The sequence below is a fragment of the Phyllostomus discolor genome, chromosome 8 (assembly GCF_004126475.2).
Source record: "Phyllostomus discolor isolate MPI-MPIP mPhyDis1 chromosome 8, mPhyDis1.pri.v3, whole genome shotgun sequence".
NCBI lineage: Eukaryota > Metazoa > Chordata > Mammalia > Chiroptera > Phyllostomidae > Phyllostomus > Phyllostomus discolor.
In genome coordinates, this window is record NC_040910.2 from 79,494,167 (window position 1) to 79,517,585 (window position 23,419).

The following is a 23,419-nucleotide window of genomic DNA, read 5'->3' on the forward strand; positions in this document are numbered from 1 at the left end:
AGCAAAAAAAAAAACCGCGAAGGCAGTGTTAGCCCAAGGTCACACAACCAGTAAGTGGCAGAGTGGACTTCCTTTCTGCCTTCCCGGCCCACTGTGCTATTCCTCTTCTGAGGTGACCCTGAGCTTGGCAGGGATCCTGCTCTCCCAGGCCCAGAGTTTCAGGACCGTGACCCTGCGCTAAGGCAACCTCTGGGCATCGGGGCACTAGGGGCTGGGCTGGAGGTTGAACAAACAGCAGCAGAAAAGGCAGCTCTTCTTCTCTGGTTCCCTCCCTCCCTCCCTCTCTGTCCTGCCTCTCCCTCCCTTTCTCAGGCAACAGAGCAGAGAGCAGAGAGCACAGAACCCAGCAGCCAGGCTCACGGCTAGAAGCCCTGCCATGGCACCCCCAAGGCCCCTTCTGATGCTGGCACTGCTGGCGTGGGTTGTTGTGGCTGACCAAGGTGCAGGAGGGTGTGGGTGGACAGTTGGGCCAATAGGGTGGGCAAGGGTGGTCTGGGCAAGGGTGGTCTGGGTTTGACTGTGCCAGCTGATACCCCCTCCCCACAGAGTCATGCAAGGACCGCTGCACCGAGGGCTTCAACGTCGACAGGAAGTGTCAGTGTGACGAGCTCTGCTCTTACTACCAGAGCTGCTGTGCTGACTACATGGCTGAGTGCAAGCCTCAAGGTGCGTTCAGAATGGCTGGGTGAGCCTGGGGTGCTCTCTGCAGCTGGAGACTCACCACCCCCCACCCTGCCTGCAGTGACTCGTGGGGACGTGTTCACTCTGCCAGAAGATGACTATGGGGTCCACGACTATACTGAGGGGACCGACGTCAGTGTCCACATGCAGTCAGAGCGCGTCAACCCCAGCTCTGACCTGCAGTCTGAGTTTGAACTGACTCAGGAGGAGGCACCTGTTCAGAACCCTGAGGAAGAGGTCCCGAGACCAGAACAGGAGGCCTCAGGACCCACGACCACTGATCCAGAGGAGCTGTGCAGTGGGAAGCCCTTTGATGCCTTCACTGACCTCAAGAATGGCTCCATCTTTGCCTTCCGAGGTGACTCCAGGGGCAGTTCTTGAGGGTGGGGGTCTGCCCAGGAACATCCCCTCCCTCACACAGCCTCCTCCACTCCAGGGCGGTACTGCTATGAGCTGGATGAAGAGGCAGTGAAGCCTGGGTACCCCAAGCTCATCCGAGACGTCTGGGGTATAGAGGGCCCCATTGATGCTGCCTTCACCCGCATCAACTGTCAGGGGAAGACCTACCTCTTTAAGGTGCCAGGCCCAGGGACTGTGGTTCAGGGTCAAGGGTATGCAGGCAAGAGTTATGGCCATTGTGTCCAGGACCAGGGTTGGCAAGAAATCTGAATACCAGCCTGTGGTCCCTGGCCGGGGCTCTGTGAGGAAAGGGAGGCCCAAGGTTCCAGGTCCAGGGTGACCAGCCTAGAATTGAGACTGCTGCCTCCGATGGGGGACTCTGCCTCTGTGCCACCTCCTCACCTCCTTCCTCTTTCCTTGCCCCTTAGGGTAGTCAGTACTGGCGCTTCGAGGATGGCGTTCTGGACCCCGGTTACCCCCACAGCATCTCCGAAGGCTTCCAGGGCATTCCGGACAATGTGGATGCAGCCTTGGCCCTCCCTGCTCACAGCTACAGTGGACGAGAGCGGGTCTACTTCTTCAAGGGTACTCAGGCAGTGGAGGGGAGAGTGAGCAGGCAGTGGAACAGTCTCACTTTTTTCTCCTACTCCACTGGGGACAGGTTTAGATGATGCACCCCCCCCTCCTCCCCCACCACCCGCCAGGAGCTCCTAATTCAACAGCCTCTGGGCTTTCCAGCCTTATGCGTGCATACTGCCTCCCTAGGGAAACAGTACTGGGAGTACGAGTTCCAGCAGCAGCCCAGTCGGAAGGAGTGTGAAGGCAGCGCCCTGTCAACCGTGTTTGAACACTTTGCCCTGCTGCAGCGGGACAGCTGGGAAGACATCTTCGAGCTCCTCTTCTGGGGCAGATCCCCCGGTATGGAGGGCAGGCGGGGCTTGTTTTCCCTTCCAGAGGTCTGGGGTTCCCGGGTTCGGGGAGGACTGGGCTGGCCAGAGGGGGCTGGGACTGGAAAGCTATCGATCAAAAGCTGTTTGCTCAGGCCAGACTTTGCATCTGTTTTCACCTCTGGGGAAAAGCTTGCCTCCACCTGGACCCCACACCTTGGACTTTGCCTAGCACAGCCGAGGGCACAGCCAGCAGGAGGAGGGACTGTGGCTGAGGCAAATGGGGAGGGATATGGTAGAGGGAGGACAGGGGAAAGGGCACTGCCACTAGCTTGTTGTGTGTCCTTGGACAACTCTAAAGGCCCTCCCTGCTGGGGCCAGGGTCCAGGCTCTCAAGGCTCCCACTAACCCCTTCCCTGCCACAGGCGGTGCCAAAGAGCCTGGGTTTATCAGCCAGGACTGGCCTGGTGTGCCCGAGCAAGTGGATGCGGCCATGGCTGGCAGGATCTACATCTCAGGCTCAGCTCTCCGCTCCTCTGGGCTCAAGAGTGCTAAGACTAAGAGTCGCAGTCACAGCCGCAGTCGCAGCCGCAAACGCTACGGATCACGCCGTGGTCGCAGCCGTGGCCGCAGCCAGAACCCCACCCGGAAGTCCCGTTCATCCTGGCCGTCCTTGTTATCCAGTGAGGACAGTGACCTAGGAACCTACACCTACAACTATGACTACGACACAGACTTGCTTGTGCCTTCCAGTTGCGAGCCCACCCAGAGTGTCTACTTCTTCTCAGGAGGTGGGAGCCCCTGCCACACCTCTAGCTGGTTTAGCAGTGGTCCTCCCTGCTCTCTCTGGTTCCCATGAGCTGAACACAGCCCTTGAGCAGTGACCCCAGAAAGCCAGGCCAGGAGTCCTTGGCTGCGCTGTGGTGTTCACTTATCGTTCCAGGAGGGACCTGGGTCTTCCTTCTCAGGGCAGGAGTGGGTAGGGCCAGACTGGGTCTAACGCACTCTCTCCCAACCTCTCTTCCAGATGAGTACTACCGAGTCAACCTCCGCACTCGGCGAGTGGACACTGTGAGCCCTCCCTACCCACGTAACATCGCCCAGTACTGGTTGGGCTGCCCAGCCCCTGGTCAGAAGTAGGAGTCTGAGCCCATACAGCTGGCCCTCCTCCACTGCTCCCTCCTCCCACCTCTTCCTCGCAGCTCAATAAAGATCCCTTGGCTCTGAGTTTAAGACTACTGTCCTGACTGGGGTAGACAGGCAGGAGGCAGGGATCTGTCTGGGTGAAGGAGGGGAAGCTGGGCTGTCAGGATGGCTTGGAGGAGGGGACAGAGAAGGGCCTCTCTGTGTCTAGCCCACGGTGGGCTCAGGTGCTCTTCATGAACCGTAGAAGCTGTAGGCTGGGGAAGGCTCATGAGTGCCAGCCCTCTTCCTGAGCTGAGCAGCCCCCAACAAGCCACCAGCATCTACACAGGAGCTTGAACTTCTCTGATGATGCCAGGAGTTACTGCATGTCCCCTCACAACCTTGAACTTGCTTTACAGCTTGGAACTGAAGTCTAGGGTCTTGGAGGAGAGAGGCGGGTGGGAGAGATGGGGTTCCAGATGTTTTCTGGCCATCCTGTGCCTGAACTGTGGCCAGCTCAGACACCCGAGTCTCTGGGGAGCTGGTCACCGTGCTCCCCTGAACCCACCCCTAGACAAGGCCTTCTTTGAGGACTCTGTCTTGGGTCTAGGGTGCAGAGCACTGAGGTTAGGAGCGATAGGGAGGGCAGGGACTCAAGGGGAATTCAAATGTACATACTTCTGTTAGAAAGTGGCCCAGGAGATTTCCAAGGACGAGTACACTGTAAAAACATCTTTCTTAAAACCCCTTAATTGTACCTGTGGAACCACCTCTGGTTTCAGGGTCCTGGAGTGTAGGAAGCCCACCCATGCTTTCGAGAGGCCAGGGAGGAAGGGTTAGATGTGGGCAAAGCTCTAAAGCAGAGCTGAGGGAGATCCCGTGGCAACAGCTGCTCCCCAGCCCTTCTGAGGGCGGGGTGGCTCCTGCTCATCTGCTGTCCCCTGTCGTCCCCCACACCCAGTCCAGCCTTAGCAGCCTCCAGCTGTGGGACAGGGCCCCACCCACCCACTCTTCCCCGAAGGCAGCAAGCGTCAGGGCTGAGTACTCCAGAGGGTCAGGCGGAGCACTGCGAGCACTGGAGGGAGGTATTGCTTTGGCTTCCCGGAAGGAGTCCTGGAGAATTTTCACGTAGTACCAAGGTTACAGACAGACTGCCCGAATTTGCAGTTCAAGGAGGGGGCTGAGACTAGCTTCCTTTGTGAAGCCCTGAAGGAGCAAGGGCCCCCAAACTTTTTGCCCTACCCATATCCTGCCAAGCCCCAACACTGCACCTGGCCAGCCGTCTTTCCTCTTGGACTTCTCTTCCTTTCTCAAGCTGGACCGTAAACCTCTCCCTTCCTGGAGGTGGGGCCATCCCTCTGAGCCGGATAAAACCCCAAATGGAGGAGTGTGGTGTAGGCATGGCCTTGGCATGGCCCTCTGGCTCCTCACTCTCTGTCAGCTCCATGGCCAGCCCTGTGGATGCATCTCCAACAGGTGACCTGGTGGGAAAATGGTGGTCAAGGGAAGGATGTGGGGCGTGTGTGATGGGGGAAATTTGGGCGAGGCACAGATGCTCCAGGGGCTGTTGTGGGCTTTGAGGTTGGGGGGAGCTCTCAAAGGGAGTCTTGACCTGACCCCTGATCCCCACCCCGGCCCATAGGCCATGCCAGTGGGCTGGGTCCACACCGGAGAAGGCGGACCACGTTCAGCAGAGGGCAGCTGCTGGAGCTGGAGCGGGTGTTTGCAGCACGGCCCTACCCTGACATTGGCACTCGTGAGCATCTGGCCCGGGTCACCTGCCTTCCCGAGGCCAAGATACAGGTAAGCTGTGACCCCCTCTCGGGGTGGGTACTCTCACACAGCCAGCTTCTGGTCTTGGCCCACAGCTCCTTCTCCCTGGGTATCCTGCTTCTGGGTTCTGCTTGTCCTGTACTGGGTGGGAAGGGGTGCTGGAGCCAGAAGAGACCTTTTCTTCTTCCTTTACCAGGTGTGGTTCCAGAATCGGCGGGCCAAGAGGATCAAGAATAGGAAGCCAGGAGGCCTGAGCCCCAGGCCTGAACCCCTGCATAGGCCCCATTCTCTTCCAGATAGCCCCCAGCAGCCCCGGGAGCCCCGAACTCTAGGCTGGCTCCCACTCCTCAGCAGCGCGCCTCGGTGCACCTCAGGGTGTCAGCATGCCTGCTGTCTAGCTCCAGCCCTGGGACCAGGGCCGGGCCGGGTGGGGGTTCAAGCTGCACGGGGGCAGCTGGGGCTGCAGGGGTCAGCTGGGGCTGCAGGGGTTCCCCTTTTCTCAGAGCAAGCTACTCCCCAGACCTCACTGGGCAGCCTGTCTGACCTCATCTATGCCTCGGCCGTTGTGACCAACACGGACCACTCCTAATCTAGGTCCAGGACCCGCAAACCCCCACCTCTAGCTCCTGTAGCCCACCTTCCCCTTAGGACTGAACACATCAGAAGTGGATCCCTGACCCCCTACTTTCACACAAGGGTGCTCTCTTACAGGAAGTTTAGCTCAGGAATCCCTCCCTTCCACTGTTGTGGGCCAGCCTAGATGGGGATCCTATGGAGAGACTGGGGCCTGGCTCCTGCTCCCCAGGACCCTGCATCTCCTGGGACATGTGCCCATTGTCTTGGCAGGAAGCACCCTCAGAGGGATGAGGCACAGGGCCATGTTCTCCACCTCTCCTGCCAGACCTGGTCCCCAGTGCTTCTCACCCAAGCCAAAGACACCTCCTCCCTTTAAGAGAATGGGCAGCTGCCCGTGACCTTCAGGTCAGCCACTAACTGCTGTGTGAGTGAGGAGATGAGTGTGCTAACCCTAATTCTAGACTGCAAGGGACCGGCCCTTTCAAAGTTGAGGGGCTCTCCTGACCTCCTACCACCTGGACAAATTAAACCCAAATCATGGATCTGAAGATGAAGTGATATTAAGTAATAAAGTAGAAATAGGAGCTTGGAGCTTACAGAGGTTTAATTTTCATGAAGATCAGACTGGCTGCCTTCCCAATCTGAGGCTGTGGAGACAACCTGCTGGATTTAGGGTGGGGCGTGCAAGGCACAGGGGTTTCAGTATCAGGTCATCTGTAATACCAACTAATCTCCAAATAAAACCCTACCTCTGTACCTTAATCTGGATTGTTGTGTAATGCAAATGAATGGGGCAGGAGGGTGGCAGAGGGCTGTTTGCTTTTGGAATTTATCTCCATCACCTAATCCCTAAATAGGCTGGGTGGGAGGTATTACCCAGGCTTTTGTTGGGATTAGTTAAGAGGGACAGTTAATTGAAGGGTTTAGGGCTCTTCAGATCCTGCAGAGATGGGAACCTCTGCTGGCAACCGGCTCCGGATCCCACTGGTTGATGGCCAGTCCAGCTGCCTCCACTGCTGGAGCTGCTCTGCTTCAGAGGAAAGCATGGAGTCGGCAATCGGATTCAAATCCTGACTTTGCTATGTAACCTTGCAACTCTCTCAAAGTCTCTGAGCCTGAAAGTGGGGATAACACTGTCTCTTCCCCATTTTGGTAATGAGAGCAATAATGCAGGTGAAGAGCTTCATATGTGTGACATGTGTAAGCTCTCAACACAATCCAGTTCCCTTCCCCTCTCCATACAGCAGGCCATGGGGAACTGGGGAGGCCCCAAACTCCCTGTTCCTCTGGCCTCCTGCCAAGCACTCCCATTTCCCCCTGGGAAGTCCTGGACCCAGACGGCACCAGAGACAGCCTGGTCTGGTGAGGCAGAGGAAGTGACTGAGGGGAGATCGAATTCCGTTTCCTGTGGTGAGAACAGGAGACAGTCACCCGAGTCCTATTTCTAACTGTGCCCCTGCAGACTGAAACTACCTTGCACAGTGGCCATTTGCTTGGCAGGAACTAGGCTGTTTTCCTCTGTCCCAAGGAGCTAGCACAGGACTTGGCCCGTAAAGGTTTCAGTAAGTGCTCAAGGCCACAGGAGCCTTGTGGCTTGTGGCCTTGGGAGTTGGGATCAGAGAAAGACCACACTCTAATGACAGGTGTGCGTGTGTGGAACAACCCCAATCTCATCATGAGAAGGATGGGGATGCCCTGGCCTGCAGAGCTCAGCACAGGGAAGCAGAGCCAGAATCTACACAAAGCATTAAAAGAAATGTTTTAAAGTTTCAGGTGCAGGGGAGCAAAAGAAACATTGATTTATTTTGCTTATTTATGTCCCCCACCCCTTGGAGACGTATGTGCCCTGACCTGGGATTGAACCCCTAACCATGGCATATGGGGACGATACTCTAACCAACTGAGCTACCCAGCCAGGGCCTCCACAGAGCTTTCTTAAACTTAATCTTAAAACACTGTAAAATGCCACCTGCATTTTTTTTGTTTTCATTTCTGTCAACCAACAATGGAAATCCTAAGATTTTTCAACAAAGTGATGGCCTAAAACCTCCCCGTCGTGTAGAACACTGCCCTAAGAGGTTCAGACTTGCTCTATATCCAGAAGAAACTGGCAAATATTGCTGAGGAAATGTCTCCTGAGCTGATTTCTAAGAACAGCAGAGTGCCTGGGGTGGGGGTGCAAGGGGCCCACAGGAGCTCACGCAGTGAACAGATGAAAAAAGAGAGTCCACCATTAGGAGCAACCCTGCACAACTCTCAGAGCTATAAAAACTTTGGGCTTTTGTGTTGTCACCGATTTGAAATAAAAGTACAATGAATACAACAAATATTTATTGGATAAATAACTGATGCTGACATGGTTTTCTAAGTGCCTTATGCAGATTCTGTCATCACACCACCAATCTAAGTTCTAGAAATTTAACATCACACAGAGACTTCAGGACCACCCAGGAGTCTTTGGCTCCATTTAACAGAGGGAGGACCACAGCGGGCTATTTGATCTCTCTCTCTGCCTCAGTTCTGTCTTCTGGAAAAGGGGTCAAAGACGCTTCCTTTTCCAAACCCTAGGGTTGTTGGAAAGACCAAAAGCAACCACACAAAACAATGACTCAACTGTGAGCATTTACATATTGTTTTTCAAACTTACCCAAACATGTTTATGAACCCATATTAAACATCCTATAGTTAGGCTCATGTATAAAAATGTATACATATTCATGTGCATGTTTATTCATATTCATACATACAGTTAGTCTGAAAATTGTCCCTGTCCCTCCCTTTACTAGTTGAGACAATCCACAGTAGGTGCACTCTCCCTACAAATACAAATACAAGGGATTTTGCAATTACAAGCAGATACACTGTTTTGCCATCTAAATTGTTTTTTTCTTAGAGATTTTATTTATTTTTAGAGAAGGGGGAAGGGAGAGAAAAAGGGAGGCGGGAGGAGAGAAATATCAATTGGTTGCATGCCTCTAACACACCCGTAACCAGGGACCTGGCCTGCAACCCAGGAATGTGCCCTGACTGGGAATTGAACTGGTGACCCTTTGGTTTACAGGCTGGCACTCAATCCACTGAACCACATCAGCTAGGGCCAAGATTGTTTTCATTTTGGGAGGCAGAGCAAAGGAAACAAGGTGGGAAGTTTAGGGAGGGCTGGTGGATGGTAGAGACAGGTAGAAGCACATAGAAAACCTGAAAAAGGCAAGCGGAAGGAAGAGGATGAAGATAGAAACTAAGATTGCAAAAAGGTAGCTGCCTTACTTCCAATCCCACCATCCTGTACCCATCTTTCTTTTATTTGGTGTCCTCTGATCAGTACTTCTTCCAGCATAACCTGGAGAAAGGAAATCCTTTTTGTTTTCTTGGAAGTTTCAGAGCTAAGTTGTAGGTCAGCATCAAGGACGTGTGGAGCAAGGATGATGACTGATTTGTGCACGTGGGCAACTTCAGGCAGTATGATCTGCTGCTGGGAAGGCCTGTGTTCTATTTACTCTGGATGGAAAACCCCAGTGCCAGCAGTGCCCCGAATGGACTGGAGAGGGGAGACCAGGAGGAGGTACTGACAGACCAGTTCTTTGCAGTTGTTGGCTGAGTCTCCTCTACTGCCCCCCTCTGGCAATTGACAGATAATGGGGCTCCCCACAGAAACAGTAGGTAGCCTGTGGTTGACCCTGACTATCCAGAGTCAAGTGCAAGGAACCTGATGGGTTCACCAAGACTCAGTGATGGCCAGCTGGGAGCCTGGAGCCCCTCCAAACCGTCTCCAGACTTTGATGATGAAGTACCAGTTATATCTCTCCCAACTCGCCTTCCATCACCCGCACCATGACGTACAGCTCGGCCAGGCCCACCACAGAGGCAACGATCAATGCAGCCAGTACCCGCTGGGGAGGGAGAACCAGGCTCAGGGGATGGAGGCTGGCCACTGGCTCTGCAGCCTCCAACACCTCTGATGAGTTTGAAGAGGACCCCAACCCAGCCCGTAAGTTGGGCAGGGGAGGGAAGAAAAGAAGATCTGCATTCTCTTGAGGTTACTTCTACCCGCAAGACGACTAAAAGCTCAAACGCCCCTCTTGTTCACTGCATATATATTTGGTCCATACCTAACCTATGCAAGGCATGTTCACATACTTCCTCCTTTTCCCACTAACACCCCCATCTGCAGCATCCTACCTGGACCACAGTGCCTACTCACCGAGGCCATTTCTGTGAAGACATACTGGCTTCCAAGGTAAGTGCAGACGAAGGCAGCTGCCACCGTGACAATGAAGTTGAAGATGGTGATGACCAGAGCCTTCACTGACCTCACTTTGGGGAAGAACCCAGGGAGGAAACCTTTAAGTCAGCATCCTTCAGGAGGCCCTCTCATCCCATGCCTGCCTCCCCATCAACTGGGTCTCCCTCAAACAGCAAACCTGAATAGCTCAGGCTCACCCCCAGAGCACTGGGGTGGGAGGGAGTGCTGTGACTGACCCTTCCCAGGGACAGACTTTAGCACTTAACATCCTAGTATCTCACCTTCCTTGCCCAGGTCACTCAGAATCCCACCATGTCTTAAATCCTGGGAAAAAGCAAAAGTGAATGATTTCAGAATGAAGTAGCTCCGAGGCAGCCCAGAGAGTGTCCATTTGTTGGCCTGGGCTCAGCCCTTTTTTATTTGCCCAAACATTAACTCTTTCTTCTTCATGGATTCTCTTGTCTGGGACCAGCTGCATTCTTTCCTAGATCAAGATCAAGCATTTCAAAGAAGAGACAGAGGCTTCCAGTACCCATCTACCCGTCAGTACCCCAGGGCAGCAGCATGGTGGAGAACGTTAGGCAGCCCTGTCAGAAGAAGGGCTCCAATGCTCATTTCCCACCTCTATAACTTTTAAGAATCAGTTACCATCTAAGCCCAGAGACTCAGTGAATGAGTATGGAATTATATTTGGTTTGTATGTAACAAAACTTTTTTGCTCCCTGAATAGTATACAAACCATTCCATGTTGCTTCTTTCCTCTGTGCCTCTTCCCAGGGCAATGCCCTGCTTTCCGCAGCTACCCAGTCCACGTGTTGAAGGGCAGGCCCTTACCTGACAGGTTACATTGCGGGTGATCTGCTTATATTCCTCATTGGCCAACTGTATCTTAATTTTCTCCAGACGGGCAACTAGCTCTGGGTTCTAGGGCAGAAAAATCAAATGAGAAGAATGACATTCCCAGCTTGGTTGAAAGCATCTCATAATCATTGGTTTCAGGGCACAAAGCACTGCTAAGGGGACCAGGACACCCATGTACCAGTTCTGCCTCCACTGCTTTGAAAACTACTTTTTTAATGGATCTGTTTTCCAAGCTGCCAAACAAGGAGGACAACATTTGCTTGCCCCACCCACCCCAGCTCCCACACATTTAAAATATAGCTTAAAAATAGTTTTTTTAACACAAAAGTTGACCCACAAGTCTGGATGCATCACAGATAAGCTCAACTCAGCCAACATCCACTCTCACAAATGTATTGTTTACATACCCTAGGAGGCTTCACCACCTCTGGGAGATAGATTTCACTGCCTTCTAAGAGCGCGTGAAGGTACAGTTTGGAATCTGGGAAGAAAATATGTCTACAAATGTAATGATCCATAGAGCTGAGTTCGAAGGATTAAGATCAGAGAAGGGTCTAGTCTTTCTGTTCTTTCTAGTAAAATAAAGCATGGCCATTCCTATACCAATTAATTCAACCGCAACTTTTTGGTGTATGGAACGATGCTCCAACCAACAGAGCCACCCGCCTCAGTTGGTTTCTAACGTGGCTTAAAAGGAAGAAACTGACCCTGTGAGGTGGTCCTGAGTTAAAACTTGGACTTCCTCAAGGGTCAGGTGGGTCTACTTGGGCCTGGAAGTGGAGATTCTCAAGAAAGCAGAAACTGCACAGGCAAATTTTGTAACCCAGAAGGAACTCCCGAGGAGTTGTGAAGGGAATGAATGATTTGCCCTAGGATTTCTGGGGTGACTCTTGGGTTGGCTCGACGATCGTTCCTCGGTCATCAAAAGAGAGTGATGGATATGGATAAAGATGCTAGAGGTGGGGGAAAGACTTCAAGAGGGAACAGACTCTGGAGAAGAGGAGGCGACTCCGTGCTGGAGAATGGGCCTCACCCCTTTCTCTCAGGTACTGGTGCAGATCCCGAATCAGGCGGAAGGAAACCAGGTGTGCGGGACCACTGGGGCGATCACCGCCCTTGTGCTTCTTCTCCAAAGCGGCCTCAAGATCTGCTCGCAGCTTCCGGGGCAACTGCTCTCGCTCCAGCTCCCCACCTGGGGCCACAGCACGCACCAGCCGCTCTCCCGCGACTAAATAAGACGCCATTTCTAGCCCACTGTACGGTCAGGTGACTCCGAGGGGACTTCCGCCAGCCGCGCACCGGAAGGAACAAGGAGCTTGAGGGGCGGGGCGGGGAGGCGGGGCAGAGGGCCAAGGGGGCGGGGCGCAGCGCGGGGCAGTGTGGGGCAGGGGCGGGACGCCGCCGGGCCGTGGGTCGGGCCCTGTGTCAGCAGCCCAGCAGGCGCTCGTGGGGGACATGGCGGGCTGTGTGGCCCGGCGGGCCCTGGCCATAGGCAGCCGCTGGTGGTCCCGGTCACTGACCGGTGCCCGGGGGCCAAGGCCACTCTGTGCGGCGGGTGGAGCCGGGCCCTTCCTCCCTGCAGCGACCACGACGCGGAGGCACCTCTCGTCCCGGTGAGGGGCAGGGGCCCGGAGCCTAAAGAGCGTGTTTCTGGCCAGGGAGGAGGCTAGGAGGCCCGGAGGGGAGAGGGAATTAGACCCGTGACAGGGTCCCGGCCGGAAGCCGATCTGCGCTGTCTGGGATTTGTGCCAGGAGCAGAGAAGGGAGTGCGGTCCAGAGCCCTGGGTTATGCGGGGCTGGCTCTGAGTGGGAACCACTAATCCTCCCAAAGTGAATCCTACCTCCGGTGTGGGGATCTCTGAGCGCCGCTGTTAGTGGGCAGCCTATTAATTAAGACCTAGGGCTTTTGACTTCCATCCCCCTAGCCCCGGATTAGGTCAAGTTCTCTCTCAGAAAGATGCTTAAAGTGGGAAACAGGACTTTGAGTTTGAGCCCCGCTCAGGTCCCCTGTTTCAGTGTGACCTTGGGCAGACTGGTTCTCTCGATGTGCTTTGGGGAAGAGGGCTTGAGGCATGGGGATGGTGTGAGCATTGTTTCCAGGGATAGGACAGACAGATCAAAATTGGGGCCAGAGGATCAAGTGGGAGGAAGCATGATGTTTACATCTCCAAACAGTAAGAAGAGCAGTGCTTTCAACAACTCCTGTAAAGAGCACCTGTGCAGAGAGGTCGCTGAGAGAACAGACCTTTTAGTAAGGGAGATTAGACGTTCATATTGGGGAGAGATAACTAGTTGCATTTTCAGACTCCTGTGAAAAATGATGTAAATCTGAACAAAAACTGGATTGAGAGACTGCAGGGTGCAATGTAGGGAATGCAGGAGGAAATCCAGAGAGGATGATTAAGCCCTTCAAAGGCAGGGTGAAGACTGCAGTTCAGAGCTGGAGATGGACATGGAATTGTAACAGAACAAATATTTTTGAGCTCCTGGTATACACTAGGCTAATCAGACACAGGCATTGCTCCCAGGGTGCTTACAGTCTCTAATGGAGATAAGACATGGGCACAAATAACTGAAATTAATGCCAGGTGGGAAGGACAGTTAAAATGCTGTGGGAGGTCAGGAGGGTGGCTTAGGGAGAAAAGGGAGGCAAGGAGCACAGTTAGGCAGGGTAGAGGGCATGATGTGAGGAATGCTGAGAGCGAAGAGAAGAAAGTGATCCGGGAGCAGGTGGACCTGGCATGGAAACCTGGGGCCTGTGGCTGGACCTCAGAACAGGACAGGCAGAGGCTCCGTGGAGCATGGGGTGGTGACTTGGCAGGACCCTTACCTGTTTCAGCCGGCTCACCTGACGCTTCTCTGCTGTCATGGCCTTGGTCCCTCAGTATTCTAGTAGCCTTTCTTGATGGGTAAGTCCTGTTACCTCCTCAGCTGTTCAGCTGCTTGTTCTGTTCCTTCCTAATCAGAAACCGACCAGAGGGCAAAGTTTTGGAGACAGTTGGTGTGTTTGAGGTGCCAAAACAGAATGGAAAATATGAGACTGGGCAGGTGAGTGCTGGGCTGGGTCATCTTTCCTTTTTCATGGTGTGTTCTGCCGAGAGGGTCAGATTTAGTCATAGGGCTGAATGTTACAGTTTTGTGCCTTGGTGTCTGGTGCCAGATCAGAACCACAAGTGTTTAAAGGTGGGTTTCTGGGGGACTTCTGGCCAAGATGGAGGTGTATGTAGACACACTGTGCCTCCTCATACAACCAAAAGAAGGATAACAACAAATTTAAAAACAAAAACAACCAGAACTGCCAGAAAATCCAACTGTATGGAAGTCCGACCACCAAGGAGTTAAAGAAACATTCATCTAGACCGGTAGGAGGGGCGGAGACGGGCAGCTGGGTGGAGAGGGCTTGTGGTAAGGCTGTGGCTAGAGGACTGGGGCAGGCAAGACTGTGGCTGGCGGGCAAGGCAGTGGCTGGCAGACTCAGCGAGGCGGTGGATTGTGGACTGGGCAGTCCCATATTCACATGCAGATAGACCAGGAGGAACTACTGGGGAGCAAGACAGACCGCACAACCCAGGGTCCCAGTGCGGAGAAATAAAGCCTCAGACCTCTGATTGAAAACACCTGTGGAGGTTGCGGCTTGTGGGAGAAACTCCCAGCCTCACAGGAAAGTTTATTGGAGAGCCCCACAGGGTCTTAGAACGTACACAAACGTACCCACCCAGGAATCAGCGCCAGAAGGGCCCAATTTGATTGTGGGTAGTGGGAGAAGTGACTAAAAACTGGCAGAGAGTGGAGCAAGTGTCACTGATCCCTCTCTGACCCCTCCCCCACAAACAGTGTGTCAACCCAGGGACATGGCTTGCCCCGCCCTGGTGAACACCTAAGGCTCCGCCCCTTACTATGTAACAGGCACACTGAGACAAAAAAAAAAAGGCCCAAATGAAAGAACAGATCAAAGCTCCAGGAAAAATACAACTAAGTAACGAAGAGACAGCCAGCCTATCAGATGCACAGTTCAAAACACTGGTAATCAGGATGCTCACAGGATTGGTTGAATATGGTTGCAAATTAGATGAAAAAAATGAAGGCTATGCTAAATGAAATAAAGGAAAGTGTAAAGGGAACCAACAATGAAAGGAAGGAAATCAGGACTCAAATCAATGGTGTGGACCAGAAGGAAGAAAGAAACATTCAATCAGAACAGAATGAAGAAATAAGAACTCAAAAAAAGTGAAGAGAGGTGTAGGGACCTCCAGAACATCTTTAAATGTTCCAGCATCCAAATCATAAGGGTGCCAAAAGAGAAGAGGAAGAGCAAGAAATTGAAAACTTACTTGAACAAATAATGAAGGAGAACTTTCCCAATCTGTCAAAGGAAATAGACTTCCAGGAAGTCCAGGAAGCTCAGAGAGTCCCAGAGAAGTTGGACCCAAGGAGGAACACACCAAGGCACATCATAATTCCATTAGCCAAGGTAAAAATGAAGGAGAGAATCCTAGAGCAGCAAGAGATAAGGAAATAGTAACCTAAGGAGTTCCCATCAGACTGTCAGCTGATTTCTCAAAAGAAATCTTGCAGGTAAGAAGGGGCTGGAAAGAAGTATTCCAAGTCATGAAAGGCAAGGACCTACATCCCAGATTACTCTATCCAGCAAGGCTTTCATTTAGCATGGAAGGGCAGATAAAGTGCTTCTCAGATAAGGTCAAGTTAAAGGAGTTCATCATCACCAAGCCCTTATTTTGTGAAATGTTAAAAGGACTTATCTAAGAAAAGAAGATTTAAAAAAAACATGTACAGTAAAATGACAGCAAACACACAATTATTAACAACCACACCTAAAGCAAAAACAAAAAGAAACTTAGCAAACAACTAGAACAGGAACAGAACCAGAGAAATGGAGATCACATGGAGGGTTATCACTGGGGGAGTGAGTGCGGAGAGGGGAGAAAAGGTTCAGAGAATAAGTGGCATAGATGGTAGGTAGAAAATAGACAGGGGGAGGTTAAGAATAGTATAGGAAATGGAGAAGCCAAAGAACTTTAATGTATGACCCATGGACATGAACTAAAGTGGGGGAAATGTGGGTGGGAGGGGGTGCACAGGGCGGAGGGGAATAAAGGGAAAAGGGGACAACTGTAATAGCATAATCAATAAAATATATTAAAAAATAAAGGTGGGTTTCTGTTTTCCTGGATTTGAATGCATTTCGTGTATCAGTGGGTTCTCTCTCCAAGTTAGTGTGGACAGAAGTGGTTTGGACTGTAGTGAGGAGAGAGCCAAGTTACTGAAGAGTCCTCTAACGTAGTGGATGGTGGGAAGCCAGTGAGGGAGCTTTCAGAAAAATACACCTGGTGCTTTGTCATAGTTCAGCTTTCTGCAGTGTAGTAAGCTCTGGGTGTGAGGCTCTTTTTCTGAATCAGCTTTGAACCAGATCCACTGAGATGGATTTAGACTTCTTGTAGGTAAGGAGGACTTTTTTTTTATTCAGGATTTTTTTTGGTGTGTCTACATTGTGCATTGGAGTTAAATCAGAAAGCAATGCCTAATGGAGTTGACAGCTTAGAAAGGAATTATGATATGCAAATGACCAACAGCTGCGCACTGTGCTAAATGAAGGGGAGGTCAGGGAACACTTCCTAGAGGCCTGCATTGTGGCCTAAAGGCCTGCATTGTGGCCTAAAGGATGCGTAGAGGCCAACCAGATGAAGAGGGGGTAAGAGTGTTCCGAAGTTGGTCTGGGGAGATTGCAGAGTTCAAGGAAAAGAGCGGCAAGACCTTGTGCAGGAGTTCACACGTCTGTGCTGTTGGGTGGTCTGTGTCCCGTCTGGATGAACTTGCTGGACTGCAGACTCACTGAGGCCTCTCTTTCCTCCCAGCTTTTCCTTCATAGTGTTTTTGGCTACCGAGGTGTTGTCCTGTTTCCCTGGCAGGCCAGGCTGTACGACCGGGATGTGGCTTCTGCAGCTCCAGAAAAGTAAGCTGCCCTGCATTGTGCCTCACAGTGTCCTCAGGAGGAGGCCTGCCTCATGGCAGACACACGTAACTGGGGTCCTGGGATCCCAGGGTGAAGACGGCATCCTCCTGGGCCTTAGGAATGCCCAAGTTCTCCCCTGCTGCTAGTAACCATGGAGACCAAAGCCCTGAGTGCCAGGAGCAGTCTGAAGCCAGAGGGTCCCTTTAGGCCTACCCAGGAGAGTCTTCCAAGCTGTTCTCAGTTTGCATTATAATTACCCCTGAAGGCACTGGGGAATTCTGCTTCTTGATTTCTTGACATTCACTTAGAATCCTTCCCTTAATCTCTTCATCATCATTTGAGTACCTCAGAAAAGAAAAAGCCCAGTTTCGTTCAGCGATCACAGGTAGCCCCTGGGATGTGAGAAGAACGGGGTACTCTGGGCTCTGGGGACTGAGGCCTGCATTTGATTTTCTCAACATCTTCCCCTTCTCCCAAGAGGCAGCCAGAGAGTAGGACAGATGATGGCTCTGTGCCATGGGCCCTCCATATTCCTTTGTTTGTCCCAGCCTGGGGAGTGGCTGGGCTGGGTGTCGCTAAAGCCCTTCAGATAAGGCACCAGCCTGTTTGGATAAGGGGGGGCTGGGGTAGGGGGATAGGGCAGGCACTGCTTCTATTTCTCTCTGGGTGATCTTGGGTGTTTTTTACCCTGTAGAGCAGAGAATCCTGCTGGCCACGGCTCTAAGGAGGTGAAAGGCAAAACTCACACTTACTATCAGGTGCTGATTGATGCCCGAGACTGTCCGCATATAGTAAGTAAAATGATGGTTGGGCCTGGGGTTCTGCTCCATGGGAAAGGCCTGAACCCCAATGGGGGCAAAGGGAAGGAGAGGGGTCAGACAGACCAGATCAACACTGGGCCCCAAGACCTTAGGACTGGAGAGTGACTAAGAAAGTCTGACTCACCGTGCCTCATGACTCGGTTGGAGCATCATTCCTCCAGCCAAAAGGTTGCTGGTTCAATTGCCAGTCAGGACATAGGCCTGGGTTGCAGGCTAAGTTCCCTGTTGGGGGCGTGCGAGAGGCAACCACACATTGATGTTTCTCTCCCTCTCTTACCTCCTCCCTTCCGTTCTCTCTAAAAATAAATAAATAAAGTCTTAAAAAAGAGAGAGAGGAAGAAAGTCTGACTCACTTCTTGCTTAGTCTCAGAGATCTCAGACAGAAGCTGTGACTTTCTTGGCCAACCACGATGACAGCCGGGCCCTCTATGCCATCCCAGGTGAGTACACACACCTGAACGGTGCCTGTCCATCAGGGGTCCCGAGTGTCTCAGGGAGAGGGTTCTGATGCCTTTCAGATGTCCTTAATTGGCTGGGAGGGATTACAGATGCTGAGTGCAATGGTACCAGGGTCATCCCACCCTGGGACAAGACCAGGAATTATGTTTCTGTTCAGCCCTGTTCCTCCTCCCCTTCTATACAAATTTCACTGCTCTTTGCCTCTCTGTGCCAGGCCTGGACTATGTCAGCCATGAAGACATCCTCCCCTATACCTCCACCGATCAGGTTCCCATCCAGCACGAGCTCTTTGAAAGATTTCTTCTCTATGACCAGACAAAAGGTAATCTCTCTCAAGAAGAGAAGCTGGAAAGGGAGGGCCCTTTCTTCAAAAATGATATCACAGAAGTCATTTCAAAGCTGTTTCCATAATCTCATTCAACTTCCTGTTAGACCTGCCAGGTCAATGGCCATCATCTCCATGTACAGAAACTGAGGCTCAGAGGGGATGAGAAGGGACTGGAGGTTGTAGTCAGTGGCAGAACGAGGCCTGACAACCAGGGCTCTTAACTCCCAGTCCAGTTCTCGTCCCAGGAAGCCACACACCTCCCCGGGGCTTATCTTTGGAAGCAGCTCTGTGCCCTCTTCCCACCAGTGCTTTCGCTTCACATTCGGGTGTCTTGTTTACCTGGGCCACCCCTGGGCAGGGTTTTCTAGGAGGGGCAATTGGAAAGTGGGTGTAATGCTGTGGGCTCTGGCCTGGACTGACCAGTCATCCCCTTGCCCCAGCTCCCCCTTTTGTGGCTCGGGAGACACTACGGGCCTGGCAAGAGAAGAACCACCCCTGGCTGGAGCTCTCCGACGTCCACCGGGAAACAACAGAGAACATCCGCGTCACTGTCATCCCCTTCTACATGGGCATGAGGGTATGTGCCCCGCATGGGCTCCTTCCCTGGGCGCCGGGCCCCTGATTCTGTGTGGCATTCCTGGTGTGACTGCTGGAGCTGGTTCAGCACATCAGCCACATGCCGGTGGTTCTGCTTCCAAGCCCTCCACGTACGGGGCGGGGTTGAGCAGCCTTTTGGCAGTGGCTGACACCAGGACCTAGAGCAGGGAAACCTTTGTGCCCCAGGAGGAGTCCTCCACACTCCAGGCTGACTCTTCCTTCTCTTCTGGCTCAAAGGGAGCCACGCTTATGGAGAATATACACATACTTCTTTAAACCGGTGTAGGATAGGATGATCTTTATAGTTTTATGCATTAATCAAACATTAATTAAGCTATTTCTTGTCTGGTTGTAAGCTAGGTCCTGGGGATACAGATAAGAATGAAACATTGTCCCTGCCTCCCAGAGCTCACAGGATGGAGGGATGTCAGTACACACCGAACCCAGTATCAATAAGGTTGGGCTATGGTGGGGCCAAAGACGAGGGCAGTGGCCTGGGCCAGCAGTGAGGGGGAGTGTCAGCTGACAGGGAGAGGGTGGTTCAGAGAAAGGGAAGAGCCCTGTGTCTGATAGGATGAGGAGGGGGGCCAGGGATGGACCCAGGTGAGGCTGCCTTCCGCAGTGGCTTGTGGGCCACAGTGATGCGGACCCCAGCCCTTGGGGTCCGTGTGTTGTGGCTGTGATGAGCAAGTTCACACGGACTGCAGAAGTCCTGTGGAGAAAAAGGATGGCATGGAGAGGGCCCCAACCCCTCCTGGACTGCCTTTGATTGCTTTTCTGGGCACATTACATCGAGGATGGTCCTCACTTACTATGGACAGGTTCACTGTAGGTGATTACCATTCACAGATAACAAAGAATGTTGCTACTTACTTCAAAGAGAAGAATGTTTCAGACTAAGGGGAAAAGAGGTTGAACTGGTTACACTCCATACTTGGGAGGTTTAGCACAGACTTTAGAAAGTTAAAGATACGCAGTAAACATTTGCTGCCTCAATTCAGGGTGAGGGAATTTTAGCAAAAGCAAGCCTCACAACAGCCTAGGTACAATGCAGGCCTGATTCCCCACGGGACAACCTGTCCATGGGCATGGGTCCTGTGTGCTGACCTCGCTCCGTCGGTTTTCCAAATCGGGGGCTGGGCTACATTCCTCACACCACACTGAACAGTCCCCTATACCACAGTTCAGCCATCATGACCCACAGGCATTCTCAGCACTGTTCAGTCTCTGCAGCCTTCCCGGAATGCCCCTACTCCATTGGAGAGGTGTCAATTGGAACAGACTTGATTCTGCCCCCTGCTCTGGTACTTACGTTCTTTGTGTTTTTTTCCCCCCAGGAAGCCCAGAATTCCCATGTCTACTGGGTGAGTGTCTCCCTCCAGGAGGTGGCGCTTAGGAAAGGTGCACGGTGGGGGCAGGTTGGCAGGGGGAACTTTACCTCTGGGGAGTGGGGCCTGTGCAATGCAAGGGTCAACCTTTGTTGCCTTTGCTCTCTCAGAATTCTGGGCAGGCTAGCCCAAAGTTTACTTTCTTTTTTTTTTTTAAGATTTTATTTATTTATTTTTAGAGAGGGAAAGGAGGGAGATAGAAAGAGAGAGAGAAACATCAATGTGCGGTTGCTGGGGTCATGGCCTGCAACCCACGCATGTGCCCTGACTGGGAATTGAACCTGCGACACTTTGGTTTGCAGCCCGCACTCAATCCACTGAGCTATGCCAGCCAGGCAAAGTTTACTTTCCTCAGCTGTGAATTCTTTCTTCCCCACTCCCACAGTGGCGCTACTGTATCCGCTTGGAGAACCTTGACAATGACGTGGTACAGCTCCGGGAGCGACACTGGAGGATATTCAGTCTATCTGGCACCTTGGAGACAGTGCGAGGCCGAGGGGTGGTTGGCAGGGTGAGCATTATCATCACTGGGCCAATAATGCCCAGTTCCTGGTCCTGCCCCGCAGGCTTGGGAGTTTAGTGTGTGGTTTCCTCCTCCTCTGTGCTAGGGGCAGAGGCTCTGCGCATGAGCGCATTGGTGAGAAACCTTACAAGCACCCTGTGAGATAGCTTTCTCGCAACCCACCTCACAGACGACGAGAGTGGTGTGAGAGTATGGAGTTAGATAACTAGCCCAGTCCCATAGCTAGTGGGGGCAGGGCCTGGATTTGAATCCAGGTGAGCTGGTGAGCTTTAAAGCTGGTGGGGAGTTTTTCTTGCCAGCACAGTGCCTTTTAAAAACTCTGAAATTGAATGCTCTTAGGTGGGGCAGGCAGGCCCCACTACTGCTGGCTGTCTGTCCTTCCTCCACTTCTTTACATGCTCACATCCTCTGCTGGTTCTTGAGGAGACCTGATTTTGCAATTTCTGTACTACTCCACTCTGTCTCCTGAGAAATAAAGTTACGAGCACTGGCCAGAGGCCACATTTAACAAGCATTTATCTAAGTCAGCAGGGACTTGTGGGGAGCAGGGTCGGATCCTAAGTAAGAATAGGGGGCTTTGGAGTTAGATAATCTGGCTTCAAATGCCAGCTATGTTCTTTCTTCACTGCATAACTTTGGGTAAGTTATTTAGCCAAAGTCTCAGTTTCCCCATTTACTGCTGAAATGGGAATCACACTATTGCCTCATGAGTACTTGGAAACGTGTCAGCAAAGGTTTGCAGAGCACCACCATGGTGCCTTGCACTCAGGCACTCAGTGAGTGGACACTGGGAGGGGTATTTGTGGAGTAGGTTCTGTGCCTGGCATCTTGGCCCAGTGTTCTCAGACATGCAGCCTAAAATTACCTTTCCTAGAGTCAAAGGCCCAGGACCATGGCTGTGCAGTGGGGGAAGCACTGGCAGGCAGCATCTGGCCCTGGGGCACAGGGAGCTCATCTGGTCTGACCTATTTTCCCTGAACCCTCACAGGAACCAGTGTTGTCCAAGGAGCAGCCTGCGTTCCAGTACAGCAGCCACGTCTCGCTGCAAGCTTCCAGTGGGCATATGTGGTGAGTGAGCATGTGCTTGGGCAGGGCAGCTCAACTCCTCAGATTCCGCCTGCAGGTCCGAAAAGTGGGAGCACACAGCTTGCAATGAATTTTGGGCCAAGTCAAGTGCTGAGTTTGAGCATTATCTGCTGTTTGTTATTTGGGACTTACCTGATTTTTTATGTCTGTTTCCCAGTTTCCTGTGGTTTTGTGGACGAAGGACTTAAGCCAAAGAGGTCTGGTGATTTGATGATACAGAATGGCCCACACAATTGGTTTTTCCTGGTGTTTCACTCCTTAACCGGAAAGTGTAGTTGGGTTTTTTAGTGCAGTGTGTATCTAAGGGTCAAGTGTATTTCTTTTCATGTAGGGCCAGGGAGGGTTCTTGGGTCCCTGGACTAGTGTTGTGCTGGCATGAACCAGGCAGAAGAGAGCCCAGGCCTGCCTCATCCTGCTGTGGTTCTAGAGCTGAGGCCACACGGCTCTCCAGGTCCTCAGGATGGCCTCGGCCCGCACTCCCTCTAAACTAGCTTCTCTGACTCACAGGGGCACATTCCGCTTCGAGAGGCCTGATGGCTCCCACTTTGATGTCCGGATCCCTCCCTTCTCCCTGGAAAGCAATAAAGACGAGAAGACACCACCCTCAGGCCTTCACTGGTAGGCCAGCCGAGACCCCGCACAGCCAGGCCCGGTCCCTGTAGAATGGTTCTCACCCCACAACTGCTGCAGAACTCTCCATTGCTGGATGCAGTGGGTCTCTTCATCGTGTGCGCCATTCAAATGTGGGGTTCTTTTTTTGGTGGGTGGGCTAGAACCATCTCCTCCAAAAGATCCATGTAGGACTCTTCCAAGGCTGGCCTCTCCTGCAAGCCCTGCCTATACTGTGTTCCAGACCTTCCACCAGGAACTGTGGTCAGCTGCCACAGGCGAGGAGTTTCCTGGCCTGTTTGGAATGTGAGGTTTGGTCAATAAACCAGTGCACGCTCGGCCACCCTCGCTATTTCTGCCCCTATGGCCTCAGGCTCCCTTTTTGACCTGGTGGGGGCCCTTGATCGCTTCCCTTGCTCTTTCCAGGAAGGTTCCACTCCTACGACGGTATGTGTGTTTCCCTCCTGAAGCTTGGGGTCGCTGGACCTGTCTCAGAGTCACTGTACCTCTCAGTCAGTGGGGTGGGGGCTGGGCTGGACTCTTGTTCTCTTCTTTACCTTCTGCCAGCTGCAGAGGGGGAGGCCAGCGTCAGGGTTGGAGGAGTGGCCTGGCTCTTCGTGTTGGCCAACCACTGGCATCTCTGGCCTCCCTGGGCCAGGGAGAGGAGTGAAGCAAGCCAGCCAGGTTTCCCGGAATGTTGGGCCTGCCTGTCGTGAGCACAGGTTGCCAAGCCTCCAGACTATAAATGCAGGAATTCAGCCGAGGTTTACATTATGGGTGGTGACTAAGCCAAGCTGCTTTCTGAGCTGCTCACAGATCTCCAAGAGCCAGAGATGAAATATGCTGCATTTTGCCCTGTTTCTTAGGGTTCCTGCTTCCCTGCTACCATAGTGATTGTTAAAGAGGTTGTTTTATTCTTGAATTAATATTAAATCTCAGTTCCAGCCCTTGTTAGTGTTGTCCTTAATCCTCCACCAGGGGGAGCCCGGGTTGCAGGACAACCGAGTGCCAGGGGAACATCTGACAGGGAGAAGCCAGGTCAGGTGGACACACACAAAAGAGCCACATCCATAGCGGCGAGCTGACCAAGCT

General features: G+C 52.5%; 4 protein-coding genes across 5 annotated transcripts; 3 read left to right on the forward strand and 1 right to left on the reverse strand.

The window, feature by feature from the left end:
- Positions 1-274: 274 nt before the first annotated feature.
- Positions 275-3,194, forward strand: VTN (vitronectin). Of its 2 annotated transcripts, none has more exons than XM_036033360.1 (8): positions 275-440; positions 547-666; positions 743-1,039; positions 1,118-1,257; positions 1,509-1,665; positions 1,846-2,007; positions 2,393-2,758; positions 2,995-3,194. In XM_036033360.1, exons 1-8 carry the CDS (start codon positions 377-379, stop codon positions 3,105-3,107), a joined length of 1,419 nt encoding a protein of 472 aa, XP_035889253.1. In that variant the 5' UTR covers positions 275-376; the 3' UTR covers positions 3,108-3,194. The 2 variants fall into 2 exon arrangements, with proteins under 2 accessions (XP_035889253.1, XP_028376705.1); XM_028520904.2 differs by having other exon boundaries at positions 1,846-1,998.
- Positions 3,195-3,302: 108 nt separating this feature from the next.
- On the forward strand, positions 3,303-6,203 carry SEBOX (SEBOX homeobox). Its single transcript, XM_028519090.2, has 3 exons — positions 3,303-4,568; positions 4,735-4,895; positions 5,062-6,203. Exons 1-3 carry the CDS (start codon positions 4,472-4,474, stop codon positions 5,452-5,454), a joined length of 651 nt encoding a protein of 216 aa, XP_028374891.2. The 5' UTR covers positions 3,303-4,471; the 3' UTR covers positions 5,455-6,203.
- A 1,554-nt stretch (positions 6,204-7,757) lies between these two features.
- Positions 7,758-11,831, reverse strand: TMEM199 (transmembrane protein 199). Its single transcript, XM_028520085.2, has 6 exons — positions 11,579-11,831; positions 10,953-11,026; positions 10,519-10,608; positions 9,966-10,008; positions 9,643-9,755; positions 7,758-9,331 (listed from the first exon to the last, which is right to left on the reverse strand). The coding sequence occupies exons 1-6, from the start codon at positions 11,787-11,789 to the stop codon at positions 9,236-9,238; spliced, it is 627 nt and encodes a 208-aa protein (XP_028375886.1). The 5' UTR covers positions 11,790-11,831; the 3' UTR covers positions 7,758-9,235.
- A 95-nt stretch (positions 11,832-11,926) lies between these two features.
- On the forward strand, positions 11,927-23,277 carry POLDIP2 (DNA polymerase delta interacting protein 2). The gene is made up of 11 exons (XM_028521161.2): positions 11,927-12,158; positions 13,512-13,593; positions 16,419-16,516; positions 17,211-17,307; positions 17,702-17,777; positions 18,011-18,118; positions 18,565-18,701; positions 20,059-20,085; positions 20,495-20,620; positions 21,621-21,700; positions 22,226-23,277. Exons 1-11 carry the CDS (start codon positions 12,001-12,003, stop codon positions 22,338-22,340), a joined length of 1,104 nt encoding a protein of 367 aa, XP_028376962.1. The 5' UTR covers positions 11,927-12,000; the 3' UTR covers positions 22,341-23,277.
- Positions 23,278-23,419: the final 142 nt, after the last annotated feature.

Coding starts and splice junctions, on each gene's coding strand:
- VTN (XM_036033360.1), top strand. CDS start 377: ATGGCACCCCCAAGGCCCCTTCTGATGCTGGCACTGCTGGCGTGGGTT. Junction 1,258..1,508: donor GGAAGACCTACCTCTTTAAG/GTGCCAGGCCCA, acceptor CTTGCCCCTTAG/GGTAGTCAGTACTGGCGCTT. Junction 1,666..1,845: donor GCGGGTCTACTTCTTCAAGG/GTACTCAGGCAG, acceptor CTGCCTCCCTAG/GGAAACAGTACTGGGAGTAC.
- SEBOX (XM_028519090.2), top strand. CDS start 4,472: ATGGAGGAGTGTGGTGTAGGCATGGCCTTGGCATGGCCCTCTGGCTCC. Junction 4,569..4,734: donor TGTGGATGCATCTCCAACAG/GTGACCTGGTGG, acceptor CCCGGCCCATAG/GCCATGCCAGTGGGCTGGGT. Junction 4,896..5,061: donor TTCCCGAGGCCAAGATACAG/GTAAGCTGTGAC, acceptor TTCCTTTACCAG/GTGTGGTTCCAGAATCGGCG.
- TMEM199 (XM_028520085.2), bottom strand. CDS start 11,789: ATGGCGTCTTATTTAGTCGCGGGAGAGCGGCTGGTGCGTGCTGTGGCC. Junction 11,027..11,578: donor CCAGTACCTGAGAGAAAGGG/GTGAGGCCCATT, acceptor TTTTCTTCCCAG/ATTCCAAACTGTACCTTCAC. Junction 9,756..9,965: donor GAGTGACCTGGGCAAGGAAG/GTGAGATACTAG, acceptor TCTTCCCCAAAG/TGAGGTCAGTGAAGGCTCTG.
- POLDIP2 (XM_028521161.2), top strand. CDS start 12,001: ATGGCGGGCTGTGTGGCCCGGCGGGCCCTGGCCATAGGCAGCCGCTGG. Junction 18,119..18,564: donor TCTCTATGACCAGACAAAAG/GTAATCTCTCTC, acceptor CCCTTGCCCCAG/CTCCCCCTTTTGTGGCTCGG. Junction 20,621..21,620: donor GCCGAGGGGTGGTTGGCAGG/GTGAGCATTATC, acceptor GAACCCTCACAG/GAACCAGTGTTGTCCAAGGA.